General features: G+C 40.4%; 1 protein-coding gene across 4 annotated transcripts in view; it reads right to left on the bottom strand.

Moving 5' to 3' along the window:
- Window positions 1–1,845: 1,845 nt before the first annotated feature.
- Window positions 1,846–20,500, bottom strand: part of adgrl2a (adhesion G protein-coupled receptor L2a) — a 79,396-nt gene continuing 60,741 nt past the window's right edge. For 2 of the 4 annotated variants that reach the window (XM_080506159.1, XM_080506160.1), the window contains 8 exons: window positions 18,390–18,599; window positions 17,461–17,681; window positions 16,742–16,808; window positions 12,790–12,881; window positions 10,351–10,519; window positions 9,998–10,126; window positions 8,882–8,978; window positions 1,846–4,112 (listed from right to left, as the gene is read on the bottom strand). In XM_080506159.1, coding sequence (XP_080362285.1) covers window positions 3,271–4,112; window positions 8,882–8,978; window positions 9,998–10,126; window positions 10,351–10,519; window positions 12,790–12,881; window positions 16,742–16,808; window positions 17,461–17,681; window positions 18,390–18,599 — 1,827 coding nt within the window. In that variant the 3' untranslated portion in view covers window positions 1,846–3,270. The remainder of the gene's footprint in view (window positions 4,113–8,881; window positions 8,979–9,997; window positions 10,127–10,350; window positions 10,520–12,789; window positions 12,882–16,741; window positions 16,809–17,460; window positions 17,682–18,389; window positions 18,600–20,500) is intronic. The other 2 variants (XM_080506161.1, XM_080506162.1) reach the window with 2 other exon arrangements.

Genomic DNA, 20,500 nt, shown 5'->3' with positions numbered 1-20,500 from the left:
TTACATAAACAGAATGAGCTGTTGAGGGATGGCTTTAATGTGTACAAACACAACGAAGAAAGACAAACTTGCGTTTGAGGGAGAAAAAAAACTGTCCAGGAGGAGGAATTGCTTTTAGCATTCACTGTTGTGCAAGCACAGTAAATTAATAAATTCTGCAAAGGTAAAATGCACATCTTCTGTTAATATGGGATAAGCTGATACATTCTCTTCCTGTTACTGCCAATACCTAAATTGTAATTTTGTACTTGAATTACCAGCCATTTTATAGCCAGGGCTGAGGTACTGTAAAAACCCAGCACTCAATCGAGTGCAACGACGGGCAGTGAACCATGCAGGATTGTTTGAAAAAGGACATGTAAAAAAAAAAGAAGAAAGGTGTTTCTTCAATACTGTGTGTGTGTGTGTGTGTGTGTGTGTGTGTGTGTGTGTGTGTGTGTGTGTGTGTGTGTGTGTGTGTGTGTGTGTGTGTGTGTGTGTGTGTAAAAGAAAGTGTACAGTGACCAGCATAAACAGCATGAACAATATTTAAAAAAAAGAAGCTCTAGCCTTCAAAATAAAGCATTACCGGTACCTGTGTCATACACATTTAAAAAAAAGTATGATTCACTATATTTCAGAAACCCCAACAGTGAATCTTAAGGCCAACAGCTGCTCTAAAATACAGAAACTAATTAACCTGTATCAATTTGAGAATCACTTTAATTGCAACTTACTTCTCACAAGCAGAATGTGATTTGATCTTTCATATTATGGAAATATTTCATACTAGTATTGTTGGTAATATACATTTAAACTCAAACTATTGGGGCTGTTGTAAACAGATAAAACATATGATTTCTCCCCCTCATTATTATGCATGTCATTTATGCCTGTCATTTCAAATCAACAATCACCACAACACTTGATTCCAAAATGACATTCAAGGGGTCTGCACAAAAGATCACAAATAAGAACATAATTCTTCTGCAACAATTTGAAGCCTCAGATAATTGCACAAAATGTCACATAATTGTTGAGAAAGTCAAAACAACACACAGCCCACACAGCATTATGTGCAGTGACATAAAGTGCATTTTTTTCCCTCCAAGTTCTGAGTCATTTCCTTCAATGCCAAATGGTAAACAGTGCAATTTCCAAGCTACCCTGCTGAGAGCTGTCACTCTGCCTCAACTGGTGTTATATTAAATGCTTCGTAAATTAGCATTACCTGAGGCATAAAGTGTACAGGAACCGACTGTGGGCTTCAGTGACAGCAGACATTAATTAGAGCAAATATGTGTCATACAAGGCCATATTATGTAGAATATAATTTTACAACTGCAGCCAAGTGTAACATTGACCCCTTGTTAGGTCTGTGGACATATTTCTACTCCCACACAGCATTAAAAGCAACACCGTACTACAAGATTTCTGCAGCCCCGGACCCTTAAATGGTGCCAAATTTTCTTTTTGCTCATTCAATAATATACTAAGTGGACAATGCTTTGAACCAGTGTCATTTTTGAACCTTTATTAGTGTTACAACCACACAGAGGAACATTTACAATGCAATTTTCCTACCTGAGTTTCTCATCTTTGAATCACATGGAAAGATTTGGCTTATGTAACACATACGGTGGAATGAGCTCTCTACTCTGCAGCGGTTGAAGAATTATCAGGGAAAAAGAAAGAAAAAAAAATCATCTGGAAAATAAATTTACTAAAACTTCCCTTTCAAAGTGCTCGGGACTTGCTTATAAACCTGAGTCATAAGTGTATTTTGTCCATAGCAAAATAATTCAACCTATTTTCTCAAATAGTACCAAAAAACACAAAGCATTAAAAAGCAACTGACATTTGACAAAAAATCTCACATTTATTTTATTTGTTAAACAAGTGTTGAACTTTACATCAGTCTTAAGTGATGAGCCCCTTGATAACATGTTTACATAAAAAAAAAACGAAACAAAACAAAACATGAGCTACAGTACAGCATGTATACCAGTGCTGGAAAATATTCACACATTTCCCATTTATTTTTTGGAAAGATTTTTAATAAATAAACTATTCAAACCCAAGCGGAAGAACTACATTTATAATAGAAACTTTATTGTCAAAAGTCAGTTTCACTTCAGTTGCGCTCGCTCTGTCACCACTGGTAAAAAGATCTATTTTGACCAGAATTACACAAAAAAACTGTGCAATGCATAAATCACCTAAACTGGGTTTTTGCATTCCCATTTTACTAAAGTAATGCCACTTTGGCAAAGTCAAATAAACTCGATGGGCGTCATCATTGAAACTCAATCAGCAAAAAACACTGTTCACAAGTGGAAAAGGTGATAATGTATCTTTGTAATCTGTTGACGTCTTTCTTTTTATAAGCCTTTACTTTCAAACATACCGTACTACCATGAATGAAGTGTTGGAACCATAAACACACGGTATAACATATGTGCAATTTCTACACAATAGTTTCTCAAACTTTAAATTTTGCAAGTAAAAGGTTTCTTCATATTTATGGTTTCCCAAGAATTTTCATTTTACACTAGCAATACAACAAAATATATATTTCAGCCATTTTCCTTGACAACAGTTTCAAGGTACAGTTGAGAAAATATAAGGCCAGGGGCTTGATTGCTAGTGGTTATACAATCCAAACTTCGTGGTGATGGAGATGGACCAGGATCTTATATTCCTTTTCTAACAGTCTGATGAGGAACATTTTACAAACGTGTCCATGTCCTGGTCTGGGGGTGTCGGTTTGTTTACAATAAAAAAACAGGCTTCAACTAGGATGTTGGAGAGTGTATGTACAACCTTTTGATGGGGAAATTGCTGATTGAATGTAGTCAGTAATGTTTCCTTTTTTTTGTCTTTTTCTTTGTTTTTGTTGTTTTTTTTTTTGTTTTTTTTTTCAACTTTCGTACCTTAAATTTATTCAACAGCAGCAGCACATTTAAATACATAGTTGGCTTGTCTTTAAAATTGAAATTCGACTCTGCATTGTATATACAGTCTCCTTAAAACTTTGCACTGCCATTGCTGTGCTCCAAGTCTATTGGTCTGCAGGGAGGGAGCAAGAGTGGCGTGTCTACAGTGGGGGTGGGAGTGGTGATGCAAATGAGGACGAGGAGGGCTGCACATGGCAAGAGAGGGAAGATGACGCTGCTTCGAGGCTCACTCCAAACCCAAAATGAGCTCGTCCCTTTCCTTCAACAGTGCGTGTTTCTATAGGTCGTGGAAGCAGACGTACAGGAAGAGGTGTTGGGATGATTTAAATACATTTTAAAGGCTTGTCACTAACTGCATCTGTCCTTCTCTTACATCGCCCTCAGGGATACAGTCTTCTTTAGTAATGGGGATAATATAACCATCACTGCTTCCTCGGCCTATTTGGTAATAGGCTTGAAGCTGGTGGCCAGAGCCCAAGTTAGGCATGCTCTTGTAGTAAACGTCTTCATTCTCGCTCCTCTTGGAGGGGGAAAGGTCCTCCACCACGTCGGGGCTGCTCTCAGGGTATGGAGAGTCTCTCAGATTAGGCATACTAGTGTACAAAGAGTCTCTGTTTGGGGACTGAAGATTTTCATCGGGGTTGGTGGGCGTCAGCTGGCTGACAAAGGTCTCCACTCCCCCATCGGTCCTCACCTTCTTCTGGGGTGCGTACAGAAGAGAGTGAGTCCGCTGGGGGATGAGCGGCGCCTCCAGCTCCTGTTGGTGGTGCAGCTCGAGGCCCACGCCACCACCCATGTGTACCAGTGACGAGGCGTCAGCAACGATTGCGTCATCGTCACTGCTGCTGCCACCCACCACCGTCACCTTGGGCGGAGCCCGCTCCGTATGGTGGTGATGGTGGTACTGCGGTGGCTGCTGGTGGTGGGGTGGATGATGTAAACTGTGGTGCTGCTGCTGTTGGTGGCTTTTGTTACAGGCACGCAGGTTGTTGTGTACTAGCTCGGAGATGATCATTTTCTCGAAGGCAGCATCGTCCAGACTGAGGCCGCAGTCTACTACCTGCACACTGTCGCCAAAGTCCCCATTACGGAGCGAGTAGCTATTATTAAAGTTACCATTTAGCGGTAGAGTATCCATTGCACTTGTATCCCTCACCGCATTGTTCAGTGAGTGCCCTGGAAAGAGAGGAGAATGTGAGGGGATTTCACATTAGTAAACACCCAAGAACTATGAAAGAAAGGAAACAAATAATTTTAATGCTGTTTAGGATGCAGTTTCACATAGACTCAAGTAAAATTAGGCCATGCCATAATTCTGTTAGTTAGGGCACAATCTCTAATGTACAAAACATCTGCATGCATCGTTTGCGATGAGAAATCATTTTACTTTCTCACATATGCATTTGGACTTTCCCTTTCTGAAAAAAAAAAAATTCTTTAAAATGAGCAGGGCATTGTGCGATAGAGTCTGCCACAAATGTGACGAAGCAATGAAAAAGATCCCAAACAACATTAATAGACAAACTGAAACAGTAACCACCATCACAACACACAGGGCAAAAGTAGATGTCCACGAGTATGAAGCCACAAACGGGCAAGCTACAACACTTGGAGGTTTTTCTAGCAACTAATAGGTTGGATGTGCTGGAGTAAGGAAAAGAACAAAGATGGGAGAAATGACAGACAGAAAAGGGAGAGTAGTAATGTGTCAACATGGGACAGCCATCTTTGTTCTCACTACAAGGGGAGCCCACAAGCAGCACTCCACCATCACCACACACAGCAGGTGAAAAGACTCACTTTGGACAACTCACATCATGTTTGTCTGCTCAGGCTATCTGGTCTAAGAGCAGCTGATGTACAAAAGAAAGTAAAATGATTTATTGTAACATGGAGAATCACTCAAAAGAACAACAAAATGTAAAGTAAAGGTCTTAACTGGAACTTAGCAAGAGCAAGGGTTCAGCAAAGGAAATAAACAAGCATCAAACAGCTTTTACTTTTACCAATTGAAAGCCAGCAGCTACTTTTTCGATCCCTTTTTTTTTGGGGGGGGGGGGGGTGTTTATGCTGGTGAACTTGCTGTCCATTAGTTGGCAGCTTGGACACCCTAAGCTGGCAAAGGTCAGAGCTTGCCCACAACCCACCACTTGGCATCCGTCACAGTTACAGTCTCCAGTGAATCTACAGTCAATAGTAGATCAGAAAATGAAAACAGAGCCACTGCAGAGGTCAGATGCAGTCATGTTAGGAATGTCTCAGAGCATGGAGGTCATGAAAAGCAGCAGCAAGACGGATAAATATTAGCTATGATTAGGAAAAGTGATAAAGAAAAAAATGTGCTTTGCTATGTCGAGCTCGACGCCTCGTAGAATAACATGTGAAAAACTTGGAATGTATTACCAAGTGTGGAGTGCATTGACAGAGTGAGGGTTGATTAAGGCACACAATGTTGTAGATAACACAAGGCATCCCCTTTGCCTGCTTGTTTGAACTGTTGGGCAACAATACTGCCCTTTTCAAAATGCCCCTTTGTTCTACAAGCCACAGTTTATAAACAGGCTTGTATATATATTCCAAATTGAGGGCATTTGTATGGCTTTGTCTCAGAGTCGTGGTGAGTGTGATGTTGTGATAAAATTCCTGTGATTGTCCTGCGAAGCAATTTCCCAGTGAGGACAAAATAAAGTTATCTAAAATTAGAACGAGGGCTGCTGCAGTGTTTCAAGCTGGTGTTTGCTGAATAAAAGAGGAGAGATTGTGTTTGTAGGAGGCATAATAAAACAGCAGTTTTTGCAAAGCCAATTGGAAATTAGGAGTAATGACAAAAAATAAAAAAGTTAAAAAAAAAAAAAAACCCCACAAAAGAAATCAGGAAAACTGAACAGCTGCGACCATGACATCCATGTGTTTATGCGTGCAAGAAAGTAATTTAGAGTGCAGACAGGTGTTGTCTGGTAATGTGTGAGGGGAATATAACTGGACACTGTAACTACTGAGAGCCAAGTGAGGACAAATGGTTGAGGAGACCATAAAATAAGACAAAAAGAAGAAGAAAGAAAACAAGAAGATTTTTCTGATGAAGGCTTCTTTAAAACCAAAAAAAAAGCAACGTATTTTTAGGGTCAGAAAAAAAAAAAAAAAATCACAAAATAAGCAGAAGAGAGAAAAGCAGAGAAATGGGCTTCGGTGATAAAACTGTCAAATCAAGATGATTACTCCGAAGGAATCTTTAATTTCCTCTCAGCTTAGATTAGAATTTGGGAAGATAAATTTTGTGAACCACTTGCTCACTGAGTGTGTGTTAATGGCCTAAAGTAAACCAGTGATTGTGCCGGGGTTTTGGTTGTTTTTAAATAAGCATGCTGAAAAAAATTTACATTTGATAGGCAAAGTTAAGTTTTACTCCCATACTTGTCTCTCTGTAGGTCACTAGAGGGAAGCACAGGGGAAAAGCACAAAACATGACAAAAGATGCCATTTCAGTTTCAAAACGGAATAGCACATATAATCACAGCACAGTGTGAAATATGCTTAAATGTCATGTGCAGCTGAGATAGTGTTTTTAAGAGTAAAGGGTTTTTTCTTTCTATTTTCTTTCATCAAATACTTATTTATTGCATTTGTTCATCAATGCTGGAAGTTTAGGATGTTTCAACAATAAAGTTCCGTCTTAAAAACCTAAAAAGTAACGAATCACCTCAAACACTGGGGATGATAAATCTTCATATCCATGCAGTTTATACTAGAGGCTAAGGTATACGTCACTGTTAACATTATCTCAAGGCAGAACGTGTAGTATCTCTTTCCCATCTAAATCATTATGTCCCATTCAGAGCTTGAAGAGACACATGAGAACACAGAGACTGAACCGCAAAAAAATCACACAGACATACATTACCTTATTGTGTATAGTTAATAAGCAGCACGCACACACGGACGCACGCACGCACGCAGTACTAAGTACTATATCAAGCATTTGGGAGACAGTGATTCAGAAGGAAAGGCGATACTGCAGAACATCCTGCTTTTCATTTGGCCTGCTGTACAATGAACTGAACAGACAGAGAGAGAAAGGAAAACAAGTAGAGAAAGAGTCTGCAGGTGAAAGTATTAAGTAAGCACACCTGGCGAGTTAAACACTGGAGCCGTGGGGGTGTTACATACGACTGTCTCAGCCAGTAAGGTGTTATAAGGGTTGTTAGTGCCTTGTGGTCGCAGCAGAGGATTTGTTAGTAGATAATTTCCGGTCATTCCTGGAGTGGTAAGACAGAAGAGGAGCAGATTAACTTGGCAGTAGACAGTAATCGAAAGTGTCATGGAAAAAAGAAATGAAGAAATTCTTCAGTAACTGCGTAGTGAGGTTTTGGATGTTCAGGGTCTACGCAAGAATGTGAAACTGTGGAGTGTTTTGTGAAATAGTGAGCACAGACTAAAGTTTGAGAGGTGACCGGGGAGAAGCAAGAAACCAACTATTTTTACATGTGCCAAAAATATTCAACTTTTAGCTGGCCTTCTGCTGTCGGCCTTCCAATTCATTTGGTATGTGTGTAGCAACTCATTCATAAGCCATTTATTTACCAATCAATTTTCAACCAACTGTGCTCATTATTGCATTCTGTCACCATTCACATTTGCTTATTATCTTGAGCAAGCATCATTTTTGAAAAATAGCCTTTCTGTAATTATGCAAAGGTTTTGCTGCTTGAATCAGGTCCAAATTTGAATTCTCCTCAATCACAGAGAGGAGAAGCTTTCCAAGCTTTCAGATCAACATTTTTATGAAGACTCAACATTGGCAATTTTCTTCCAAATCTCCTGTTTTAAAAAAAAGAAAAGGAAAAAAAAGCGTCCTCACAGCTTACGGTGAGTTTTAAGGATTTGAGGCATTTCCAAGCCATTTATCACCAGGGTTAAATGCCATCTGTCATGTTGAGAAGTCTCCAGGGATGTTTTTAATGACAGGGAAGTGCTTCGAGGAGATAGAGCCCTCCTTCAGTGCACCGACTCTCCAGGGTAACTAGGCCACTACACCCTGGAGTGATCAATATGCAACCTTTACATTAACATCTCCAGGAAATGGTCCTGTTGAAAAAAATAAAAAAAACCTCCCCCTTTATTGTTACTGATGTATCAGCAAGGCACAATGTGATTCAAGGCCCTGGATGTTATGTTTTACTTTGTGGGAGAATGAGAGCGAAAGAAGGCAAGAAGGCAAAGAGTTGCAGTGGCAGGATGGAAGAGGAGGGAGTGAAGTTAAACTATCACTGTGTAACCCCCCCCTTCCCTTCCCTTGGCATGCTTGGAAAGCCATTTCAGAGGCAGCAGAAAAGCCTAACAACACACTAAGCACTCCAGGTCAGCCAGAGTTGAACATCATCTTCTCATCATCATATTTGTGCTCAAGCTAAATAATAAATGACAGTTTTTCCCCCTCTCTCATAAATCCTCCCGTAAAGTAACAGAGGTCACCTTATACGCCAGGCAACAAATGGCCTTTTACAGCATGTAAAGATTTTTCTGAAAATAAACTTTATTCCTCCTATGTTTTATATTTTTTGTCGGTGTTTCCCCTGAGCCCGAATATGAACTTTGGACAGCCAGCACTTAAATAAAAAAACGCACTTCCATCCTTGTCCCAATTTGAGACTGACGTTACCGGCCAGAATGACAGCGCACAGAGTATTTGAGGACGGATTTTTGTAATCCTTTGCTGGCAGAACAGGAGACTACACTAAAGGCCTAAATCTCCAACCCCCACCCCCTTTTCTTCTTTTTTTAAACCACAGTGCTCTGTCTTTTCAAGCTGAAGGCATTTATTTTGATTACTCGAGTAGGAATCTTTACGGTGGTGAGATCACTGGAACTTGAGGGAGGTATTTTTAGCTGGATGATGAAATGTGTGCATAGGTGTGCGTGTGGAGAGAAATGAGGTGTGAACTGACCTTGGTTAAGGGTGGAGGTGCTGTTGATGTCACCTGAGATAAAGGAGGACTCAGATTGCTTTCTTACGGTGTCATTCCACATTCTCCTGATACGACTCTGTCAGGTCAACAAGGGACAGTAATTAGGACTTTAAACAAGCCCATTCACCTTTTAGGCCAATTTTAATTTATCTCTGTTGTACAAACTGTACCATTCCTCGCAACTAACTCATATGCACTAAGTTAAGGACTCTGCTAATAAGCAGTTATTTAGAATCAACACAGGCATAGTTTAAGTAAACTAGCTTTTCAACATTTTCATCTCCATTCACTCCATTCATTTATTTCAACACAACTGAAGGTTCAAGTCTGATAGGGACATCTCTCTATGAATGTGAAATTGTCTGAAGTAGTGGTTCCCAACCTGGCTTTCCAGATCTTCTTTGATTTGCTATGAGACAAAGAAGTAGTCACTGTCTGGAGTAATATTGTCAACACAAATTAAATTTTACAATTCTTAGAATCGAGAGCAGAACTGGTAAACTGCCTATTGTTTTTATTTTGAAAGCGTACGTGTGCCCACCAGTGTTGGCTGTGTAATATTTGACAAATCAGAGATTGGGCAGCCTTTTTTCAAGGACAACTTGGGGGACTTCAAAGAAAATATTATGGGAACCACAGGTGAAAGGCTGATAAACCTTCAATTACAGAATAATGCAAATACGATTTTAGCCATTTTAACTCATCCTGCAGTAAAATGTGCCTGCAGTGTTCCTTAAACAGGACAATATTATTTCTCGTGCACATGACGTTAGTGAGAAAAAAGATAAAGCAAGTGCTAAAAGGGAAAAGAATAGTACTCATGCAGTACAGCAGATGCTGCTTGTAAAATGTGGAATATTGCTTGTGTCTCTTGATCTACCTCTGAAGTTAAAATGCAGCGTATGCATCTTTTTTTCTTTTTTTTTTTTTGCAATACTTATGTGCTCATGATGAAAGTACATTCTCCTGAGCAATTGTTTAAACTCCAGGGCTTTTAACAATGTAAATGAGGGCTATGATGAGTGTGTCTGTGCAGGAGACACTGTTTTCTTCTCTCATTGCCGCAAAGAGGGAGCATTAAAGCTGCTGGGCTACCTGTGTACCAGAAGAGTAGCGAGCGCTGGTCCGTGTGGTGGAGGTCTTTGCAGAGCCATGCGAGCTCTCCGTCGGCAGGCCGCCGCAGCAGTACGTGTGGCGGAAGCACTTGCTGTACTCTTTGCGGACCTGCATAGGCAAACACCCGACTGTTTATATACAGTGTTGACTTTATATATGACTGAGCCACGAGCCTGAAGAAAGCAGTGTTTGTTCTTTATAACAGCATGTGGGGCTCTGTGAATAGGGCATGCTGCAGTTAAAGCTCGGTCTTGACTCGCTCACACTAACACGCCTTTAGCCTTGAGAGACAAATCACTGTGTTTGAGTACGGCGGATAACAAGAGACTTACTTTTTTCTGGAGAAGGCAGTGGAAAATGAAGATAAACATCCCTTGGAAGGTGTTAAAAATGGTAAAAAGGTACGCCATGACTAGTGAGGCCTCGCTGATGAAGAAGAGCCCAAAGGACCATGTGAGACCCAGGAGGAAAAGCAGAGCGAAGGCCCCCATGACCCAGGATCTGAAGGACGGCAAAAAGAAACACAGGGGGATGACAAATCCAACATAAAAAATGCTCAGTGACAGATTAGTGACTGCAGCTCTTAATCACTATGAAGAATTTGAAAAAAAGCTGTAGAGAATAATAGTTGAAAAAAAAACCACTGTAACACAATGAAAAACAACCGCCCTCCCCACCCAATCATCCAAACGCTCTCTGCAGGATATTCATATTCAAACAGATGAAAAAAAAAAAGAAAAAAATTGATTGTTTTTTTTCCTGCAAGTGACTTTTTATGTGAATATATCAGACAGCGAAATCAGTGAGCACAGCATTATTTTTTCAAATAACAAAAGGCCTAAAACACAATTACACTAAAATTCTTATTTGGTGAGCGTATCACCCCCTCTTCCTTCATGTGAAAGTCCCGTTGAGACTTCAGCTGTGGCAGTGGTCACAGTTTAGTGCTCAAACAAACAAACAACAACAACCAACAACCAACAACAACAACAACAACACAGGATTTCAAGATGATGGATGTGGCAAAAGCCAGCAGTCACAAGGACAATGGATGAGTAGCTTTCCAGCAGCAATTAGGGAGGGAATGAGTTAACAAAACAAAGAATAAAAAAGCAACACAGACAGAGGGGGAAATCAGAATAAAGGAGAGAAGAGAGAATAAACTACAGGCTGAAAAAAGAGACTTTTGGGCAACATTCCTTACTTGATAAATCGTTTATTATCTTCATAGCTAGAGCATGATAGGCAGGAAGAGAGAAACACAATTAGATTAGAGCGCATAGCAATGTGGATCAGTCGGCACTTGAGTGATATATGTTTCCTCAACTTTAATTATAAACTATAACTAAGGGGTCTAACAATATCAAGTCGTGTGTGTTTTGCTCTCGATAAAGAAATTACAATATTGCATTTAAAGCATTTGGTCTGAGCACATCGTCTGAGGTTATATTTGCATTTATGCCGCTGTGTGTGCGTGGGTGGTGTGTTTGTAAAATTATCTGAGGTGCATGGCAAAAGCTTACCCAGGCAAATCTGTATTATAGTAGCCATCACAAACGCGATAATTACTGGTGTGGATCACAGAACAGAGAAAGGGGGAGGAGAATGATGAGAGAAAAGAAAGGAGAGGGTGCGCGTTAACTTTGCCTTCACATGCAACATGCAATGACCATTGTGCTACATCCACTTTGACACCAAACTCTGGTAGGAAGAACAAGAAAATGACCACAACAGAACAGCATCAAGTACTTCAGCAGTATAAATAAGCCAGGGAGGAATACAGTTTCACATTCAAAAAACAAATTGTACACAAGTATATATGCCACCACAGTCAGTGGATGTGCTATGTGGTGGTTTCCTTGAGGCAGGGAGCAGCCTATCTCAAATAAACTAAGGAGTCAAAATAGCCACTGTCTAACTGTTTTCTGATTGCAGTTTTACCGCAATGCTGCAAAGTTGCACACATTCATTAAAGAAGGAGAAGGAGAAGAAGAAGAAGAAGAAGAAGAAGAAGAAGAAGAAGAAGAAGAAGAAGAAGAAGAAGAAGAAGAAGAAGAAGAAGAAGAAGAAGAAGAAGAAGAAGAAGGAGGAGAAGGAGAAGGAGAAGGAGAAGGAGAAGGAGAAGGAGAAGGAGAAGGAGAAGGAGAAGGAGAAGGAGAAGGAGAAGGAGAAGAAGAAGAAGAAGAAGCAGAAGAAGAAATTGAAATATAAAACAGTGGAAATTGACACGGGGTGCTGCCGTATTGCAAACAACAGGCCCTCTTAACCCCAAATGGAAATGAATTTCAAATGCAATCTGAAGCAAAGACCAACACCTTTTTACACTGTAATGCAAAACAAATAGAACAAACAACCAAACAGCTCACAGACCATTGCATTCCCTCTAAGAGAAAAATGCTGAGGTGACTAAAAGTGTCTCTTTCTTTCTTTCTTTAGGGTTAGGGTTAGCACAACAAAACATGAAGAGAAGACTCACAAAATATGTGTGAGATCCATAAAACAGCTAAGTCAAGCCAAAAACAATATACCTGTGTCAAATATCAGTGAAAACCTCAACCTGGTCATGAGAACTAAGAAATCCTTGGTCAATAATGGGTGATTTATTCTGCTTTTATTTGTTATTTGAAACATAATGGCTTAAGGGGAATAAAACAATTACTTTAACAGCGCAAAGACTTTGGCTTTATTTGAGACAGTGGCAGAATTGCACCAATGTTAAATTGCAGATGAGAAAAAGAAACGACAGGTTCAACATACGATGCTTCACTTACTTTATATTTTCCAGTCGACTGGAGTCTGGTTTCAGGGTAGTAGAGTGCTTCACCATTTTGTACATCGTGATGACCAGAAAGATGAGGTTGAGCTGCCAAAAGAGAATAACGACAATATTAATATATGAAGATGCAAGACTCAAGACACAACAGACAGGAAAAAGACTGTTAATTTGTCTATAAATATTAAAAGAGGAGATGCTTCATGTCTTTGTATGTCCACAACCTAATCCAATAAGCATCTATTGTTCCAGCTAGTCTCAGACGGACAGACTGGCGCCAAATTTAGTGTCATTCTATATCAATAAGAGCATGGAAATGCATTAAAATCTATCACTGTTTAAAAAAATGAAACAGCCACACAGCAGCTGGCTGGCACTGTCAGAGGGGAATGGAAAGTACCAAGAGAAATAAGAGAGCCTCTTGTACAAAACAACTGCATATCATTGTATGCACATAGTGAAATATTACAAGGCATATGCAGCTACAAAAGGCTTGAGGGAACATGGTATATTTTGTTAGATTTTTGTGTGTGGCCAGATAACGAGAGAGAAAAACAGAAAAAGAGGACGGCGCAGGACGGAGAGAAAAGAAGATGCCGTTTTGTGCTTGTTTTAATGTATTCAATCTTAATGGAGCTAATGGCAGATATCAGGTTGAGACCAGGATACTTTTCGCTGTGTTTCAAAGTGCAAAATCGCCTAATACCTAAAAAAAAATAAATCAATACTGTGATGTGGAAACACAAAGGCTGAATTGTCAAGAAAGAAGCCCCCTTCAAATAATTTACTTCAAAACATTTATTCCGGGCGAACCCTTTCACACAGCATGTACATGCACACGGTAGATGAACCAAACTGTTTGTATTGCACGTCAGGCATGTATAAATAATGTCGAGGAATATCTGAGAAAGAAAAACTGAGATGTGTGCCTCCAATAGAGCATATCAAAGGATGACGAAAACACACAACGCAGATACTGTGTGAGTAGCATGTTAGTAACAACAACTACAATTTTTTTTTTTTTTTTAATAAATCCCTCAAACTGAAGAAAAACAAACTGACCAAATATAGACAAATAAACACACTGACAATGACAAAAGCCTCACACAACGGTGCATTTCAGTGATATTTAGTTGTATTTAGACCGCAAAACACTGGTAAAAAGAAAAATGGTGACAAACTACCAATACAAAGGACCTTTGTGAGCTGGGCTTAGACCACAGCCATTCACGGTAAAACAGAAAATCTTTGAGCTCTGGTGCACACTGCTATCAAAAGGCTGCTGGTGATCAATATATCACCCTCCACATGCAATCAACTCATGAAGCCGCTTAAAGTAATCCAGGTTTTAAAATGAAATAGACGACGAGAAGAAAAGAGAGAAAAAAAAAAATCTTGATTTTTTTATTTTTAATATCACAGCCAGCACTAAAACTCTGTTTTGCTTCACAGCTATCTGCCGTTACTTCTGTGAACCGCCTGTATGAGTCAGACAGTGGGGTGGGGTATGGGGGGGAGGGAGAGACAAGCGGGTGAGGACTTTTGAAAACCCTTTCACACAGCCAGCAGTAGTGACATGGATCCAATGAGACAGAGGAGAGGGACGCAGTACTTTAAAGCACGGCACATGTTCCCACCCCCACCGACATGCTTTCGCAGCCCTTCCCGGGGGATCCCTCCTGCTAGAGCGGAGCTGCCTTACCTCCATCCTTCACTCTGTCTCTGAATCATCACTGCAAGCCATGCAGAAGCACCTCGCCACACTGGGACTGAGGAGAAAGCTTTTTCTGAAGTGGACCGTGTGTGTACACACTGAACTCCAAATGAACTGCTGGAGATAAAATATTAAAGGTGCAGATGGAGCTGTCCAGATGATAAGAACTGCTCACGACGTGTCATGATCCAAGAGGCCTTGTGTTGAATCTATCTCAAGCATACTAATGGATCCCCCCACCAGTCATTACTTCCGTGTTCCCCTTTCATGGAGCTAATACCCCCTGTGCCCAGAGACAGGGCAACGTTGGCTTTGGAGCAAGGATCTAAATAGCTGCTACCAGCTTTTGTTTTCACTCAGTGTTTAGGAGCCATTTCAGCCAGAGGTTGATAGAACAAACAACAGGAAAAGGAGAAAGAAAAAAAACCCACCCAAGGTCATGTTGCTTGCAAAGACATGCTTTGGAGATCATGAGCGGATCCAAACGCGAGTCAAAGCAACACTGTTTTTCCTCCATTTCTCTGCATTTTCGTGTCCAACCCCTTTCTCTCATTGACAAGGACAAAGGCAATTTGTAGAGAAACCAGGGTCACGGATGGTGTAGACAAACCTTGCTCCTGCATGCTCTCTGGGGGCCGCCCCTATCCACAGTACTTTGTCTTTTTTTGAGTCAATTGTTGCACAGAATCAGAGCGGCATTGCAAGATGCCGGAGCTGGCGCAACAAAACCTCATTCCTGTCACACATTAGCTCTGCTGCAATACATTAGCTTCTCACAGGGTCATGATTCTATCTCTCCGGTCATCACCACCGGGATCCTGATCATCATTTCCACTGCAGATATATTTTTCATGCAAATCATTATAAGGGGTAACACTCAATTGCAGAACAATGAGGGCCCAATTTAAGAAAAGGAAACATATTCCTGTGTGGCTGACAGAGCATTTGCTGAGACAGGGAGAAACGTATGTTTGCTTTATTATGATGATGGCTTTTCCTCAATTATAAGCTCACACATTCAAAGCGGGTGCACATAAGGATAGGAAAAAAATGTCATTGGAAACAAAAAACAGACATATCAGCATTTACTGGAAATCATTACAATTGCCAGGTCTCTTTTGCACTTTCCCCTCAGTTTTTTTAAATACTGCATCAAGTGGCCATGTCTTGTCTCTGAGAAACCGTGAAATGCAGTCCAGTGTGCAGATTCGACTTCTGTTTACTCTGCTACTACACAGACAAAGAGCTGCACTGCATCTTTACTTTGAATGCTTCTTGCAGTCTGCGAATGGTGTGCAGAGACTCGCTGGAATTTGACATGGCTGCCCCTTCTCTCTGGTATATTTTCAGTGTCAGCTTGATGTTCAACAGAGGTCACTGCGTCTGTAGACACTGTACCAACCATTAGGGTGGATAATGAATACAGTACTGAACAAATACCACCCATCCTCCCTGCACAGCAGCAAGACAAGTTTGCTGGCCATCGCCGTCCTTTTGGTGTGTATAAGGGCAAAGCATTACAAGGTTTGATAACCAGAGAGGATATATGTGAAGAATACCACCTGCCATTTCGTTTTTGTTTTTTTTTCTCCTTGTGCAGGGAGGCAAGACTCCCTAAGGTCTCATTCTTCCAAGCCCCTCTGATGGAGCAGGAGATAATAATGTCATGACCAGTAAATAATTGCATGCCTCAATGGGACATATGTCAATATGATATGCTATATGTCCTTCACCCTTGATGGTCCTTGGCCAAACAAAGAGGTGACGTTGCTTTTCTTTCCCCAGACACTGTCACATGCTATTTACACACGGGCAAACCCAGAGGCAGGATGATGTAACGGAGGGAGAGAATCCATGCTATGCTCTGCACTGTAAAACACATATTTTGACCCAATTTTCAAACGGAATAATAGTTGCTCTGAGGGTATTCAGAATTGTCTGTGAAGTGAGACTTCACAAAGCTGCGTCAATGTGAGGTTTAAGTTCACTATCAAATACTGATCTTTGTCTGTTGGTGAGAGGCAGAAAGAATCGCAGGATGGCTGGAAATCTGTCTTTGGCGCAAAATTAACCTGTCATCACTGAGGAGACTTGGAGCAAAAAACCTGCTGACTGTTCCCCTCAGTTATGCTATCTCACTTTCTTTATCTTTCTCCTGCATCTCTTTCATTTCACCCTCTCAGTCCCTTCCTCACTCTGTCAGTCTGGGCATTCAAAGGAAAATAAAACAGCTTACCATGATGATAAAGGTGACAGGTCCTATAAAACTCCATATGAAATGATTATCCACACTTAGCCAGCACCTATGACAAAGAAAACACATTTCAAGCTTCAGACAACATAGTCAACAAGAATAAAACCAAGCTCACACAACAAAACAATAATGAACATAAATCAGTTTTGGATGAATTCAGGTCTTGATATTGTGAGAGTGCAATTTAGCATCTATAGTTTTATTAACAATGTTTTATTTGAAGCAAATTAAAGTGGGGTATTAACACAATGTGTAGAAAACAGAGAAAACCCCAAGTATCTCCTTGAAATAGCAGAGTCTTAGCTGAGACATGGCCATTAATCTACTGTATGTAAAAGGATTTTCTACACAGTGCTCTTCAGTTTAAGAGAGCATTTACAAACAAGAGGTCACAGGAGGGTCTTTGAGCAGAAAGGCATTAACGTAGCTGCGCCTTCCCCTGAAACCACAGTGTTGAGTCTGTCAGCCACTTTCAAATGACATAAAAAATTGAACAGCTGCCCATCCCTGGCAAAACAAAAAAAAACCCAACTGTTTTGGTGTAGACTCTGGGGATGCAGGTAAGGTGTTGGCAGGAATGATGAGTAGATTTCTTTTCAAAATCTGCCACATGCAGACGCAGCAGTTAAGCCCCGCACTGTGTTAGCATCCAGAATGTGTGCTCTGCACTTCCAAGAATGTGTTCACAAAGCTGCACTTACGCCTTCTCAGTCCCGTAGCTCTTGTAGTCGATAGCTGCAGAGACACTGACTACGATGGCAGGAAAGAGATAACCAGACACGTAGTAATACTTTTTCCGTGAATATTCGCTCTCAAAGACCTCCACGAGCATCAGATACAACTGGACGCCTTCAAGACACATCCAGGTGAAGGAAGCCAAGAAGAAGAAGTGAAGGATTCCTGCTATAATGGCACATCCGATCTGAAATGGAAAAAAATATTGAATTAACCCCCCCCTCCTCAAAAAAATCTACAGAATACAATAAATTAAATTATAGATACAAAAGATTGTAAAATGACTAGCAGCATCTCTATAACTGTTTTTTTTTATTATATATTATGCCCTACCTTTTATTAAAACTCAGTGAATGCGTTTTTTTTCTGTCTCACACAGGAGAAGACATCAGTGAAACTGATGAAAAATGGTAATGAATATTCATTCACCACATGGGCTCCAACTATACACAGGTTGGTCTTTCCATTAATACTGTGGAAATTTAAATGCCATTCATATTTTGGGGTTAGAGTTAGTAGATTTAATCATACAGCTCAACATTGAAAGCTTTGTCGCCTGACTATGCAGAAAAAATGTTTTGTGATTCTCAAGACGGAGGTGGAAATGAACGGGGTGAAATAGTAGAATGGATACAGGCTTGGTTGAAACTGTGCCTTTAAGTGAAAGAGGATAAAAGACCTGTCAAGGGGAAGACATGTCTCTTTAGTAATCTATATTAATGGTGCTGTCCCACTCGTGTCATGTCAGGGACAAGCATAGAAGGTTAGAAACAAACAATGTTTAAAGTCTCATCTATTTCACTCTGAAGGGTCTTTGGTTTTGGGGGTGAAAGGAGATAAAGTCAGAGGGTAAGAATCAACACCAAATCAATATGGTGAAATTGTTCCAGCTTACCTCAGGTTTCGTCATATCGATACCAATTAGAAATATTAACTCTGCGATGAAGAGATTAATGCACAAGTTCTTGTGTATGGTATTGCGATCGCTCTGCAAGCCTCGGAAAAAGCAGAAGGTGAAGATGCTGATGACGAGACAGACGAGTGACACCACGATGCCGACGCGAGTGATCACTGTCAGAAGATATTCATGCGGTCCACTGGTACTCTGGAAAAAAGAAATACAAAGAAGATAATTAATAAATTATAAAATAATTGTGTGAAGTGAAAAGACCTTTTACCTTCAGCTCCATATATAAAGCACTAACTTAAACCATGAAACCATGACTAAAACCATGAAAAGGGCCTACTTAATTTTAACTCCAACATTATTATACCTAATTCATCATGCTCAGTGCGTGGTGTTCCTCTGCTCATATAGAAATCTATTATTTCTATATTGGATCTGGAGGATGTAATATTTGTGGGTGATTTGGGACGCCAATATGGCAAAAGCCACACACGCACACGCACACGCACACACACACACACACACACACACACACACACACACACACACACACACACACACACACACACACACACACACACACACACACACACACACACACACACACACACAGACAAAATGTAATTAACTCATACACATATCTCATCGTGCTAAACATAGTAAGCTCACGAACTAAAAATGTACAGTGAGAAAACTATCTATTGCCCCTCGAGCAAGCACTTGGCAGTAGCGGGGAGTAAGACCTGCCTCTCAACAGGAAAAAACCTTCGACGGGACCAGATTTAGGGTGGGCGGTTGTCTGCCTCAATCGGCTGGAGTGAGAGGCGAGCGCAGAGAGAAAAGATGACTATTGGGAAGCAACAAACAATAAACAATGAGTAGGTTGTGTGGTGGGGCCAGTCACTGCAAATCAAGAGGCATATAGCTACAGACTAAGAAAGGTGCAAGGAAAAATTGAATGGAAAGGAGAGGAGAGGTGCCCTCGTGGCCTTGTCCTAAATAATGGTTTAGGGTCAGTTGAGTCAGCAGCGACTATATACTTTAACATGAAACTAGTGTGAGGTCGAAACTTAAAATTAGGAACATAGCATTGCAATAGCACCTTAGTGTTTTATTATTCTTTTCAGAAATGATGGTCTGCAGAAGAAAAAAAATCTATAATAACAAAAGATTGGTTCTCGCAGCAAACCTTGTGAACTTCCATAAACTGATTTTATTTGTACTGAAGCATAATCACTGGGATCCACAAATTGAGACTCAGACATACGACGAGACTGATGAGGCTTCTTTCATCACCAAATTATATCCCAGTCTATGAAATAAAATGCTGTCATCTGTGCAGTCAAATACAAGCATGAGTCCATTATCTGAGGCAGTGAGAAAAAAATTGGTAAATTTCACCAGTGCCATTTCCATATGATGATGCACTCTAAATCTTGAGACTGTTAATCTCTGTAAAGGGTTCCGGTTAGGGTTAGCTACTGGTCACACATTCAAATTGATAAGCTTTTTTAAAAATATTTAAGAAATAACAGAAAGGCTGGATATAATTTGGCATTTGGCTTAACACCTGGATCAAAAGTAGGTTTTTAAGCCGTGATTTAATTATAGCAACCTTAAAAGCATGTGACTGCAAGTGGAGAAAATTGATTTAAGATGCCGAGTGATTTGTGTTGGACTGATTTGGGCTTCGGTTTAAGGCTTTTCTTTGCTTTCTTGCTGCTGGGGAGACTAAAACATACATTTTGTAAAAAGAGAGTGGACCCTAGAATAGGTCATTGCATGGACAATCTTGTACTGCGGATTCATTGTGACATGCAAATGTGACCTTTGCAGCTGCTACGCACACGAACAGCTTATCAGCTTACATTCCATAATATGTAATAAAACACACTAAGACAACCTCAAGCACAATCTCCACAAATAATTTAAAACCATAAAATAAAACTACTCATTGGGAGAAACTATTGAGTGCAGCAGGAGAAGAAAACTTTTTATTCATTGGCAGACACCAATCTACTACGCATGTGTAGCACATGTTCTCCAAAAACTCTTATAAACAGAAATAGTACGTATTATTGGCATTCACAGCTGTTCGT

Source organism: Blennius ocellaris, assembly GCF_963422515.1.
Source record: "Blennius ocellaris genome assembly, chromosome: 12".
In the NCBI taxonomy this organism is placed as follows: Eukaryota; Metazoa; Chordata; class Actinopteri; order Blenniiformes; family Blenniidae; genus Blennius; species Blennius ocellaris.
This window is presented reverse-complemented; position numbering and strand designations above follow the sequence as displayed.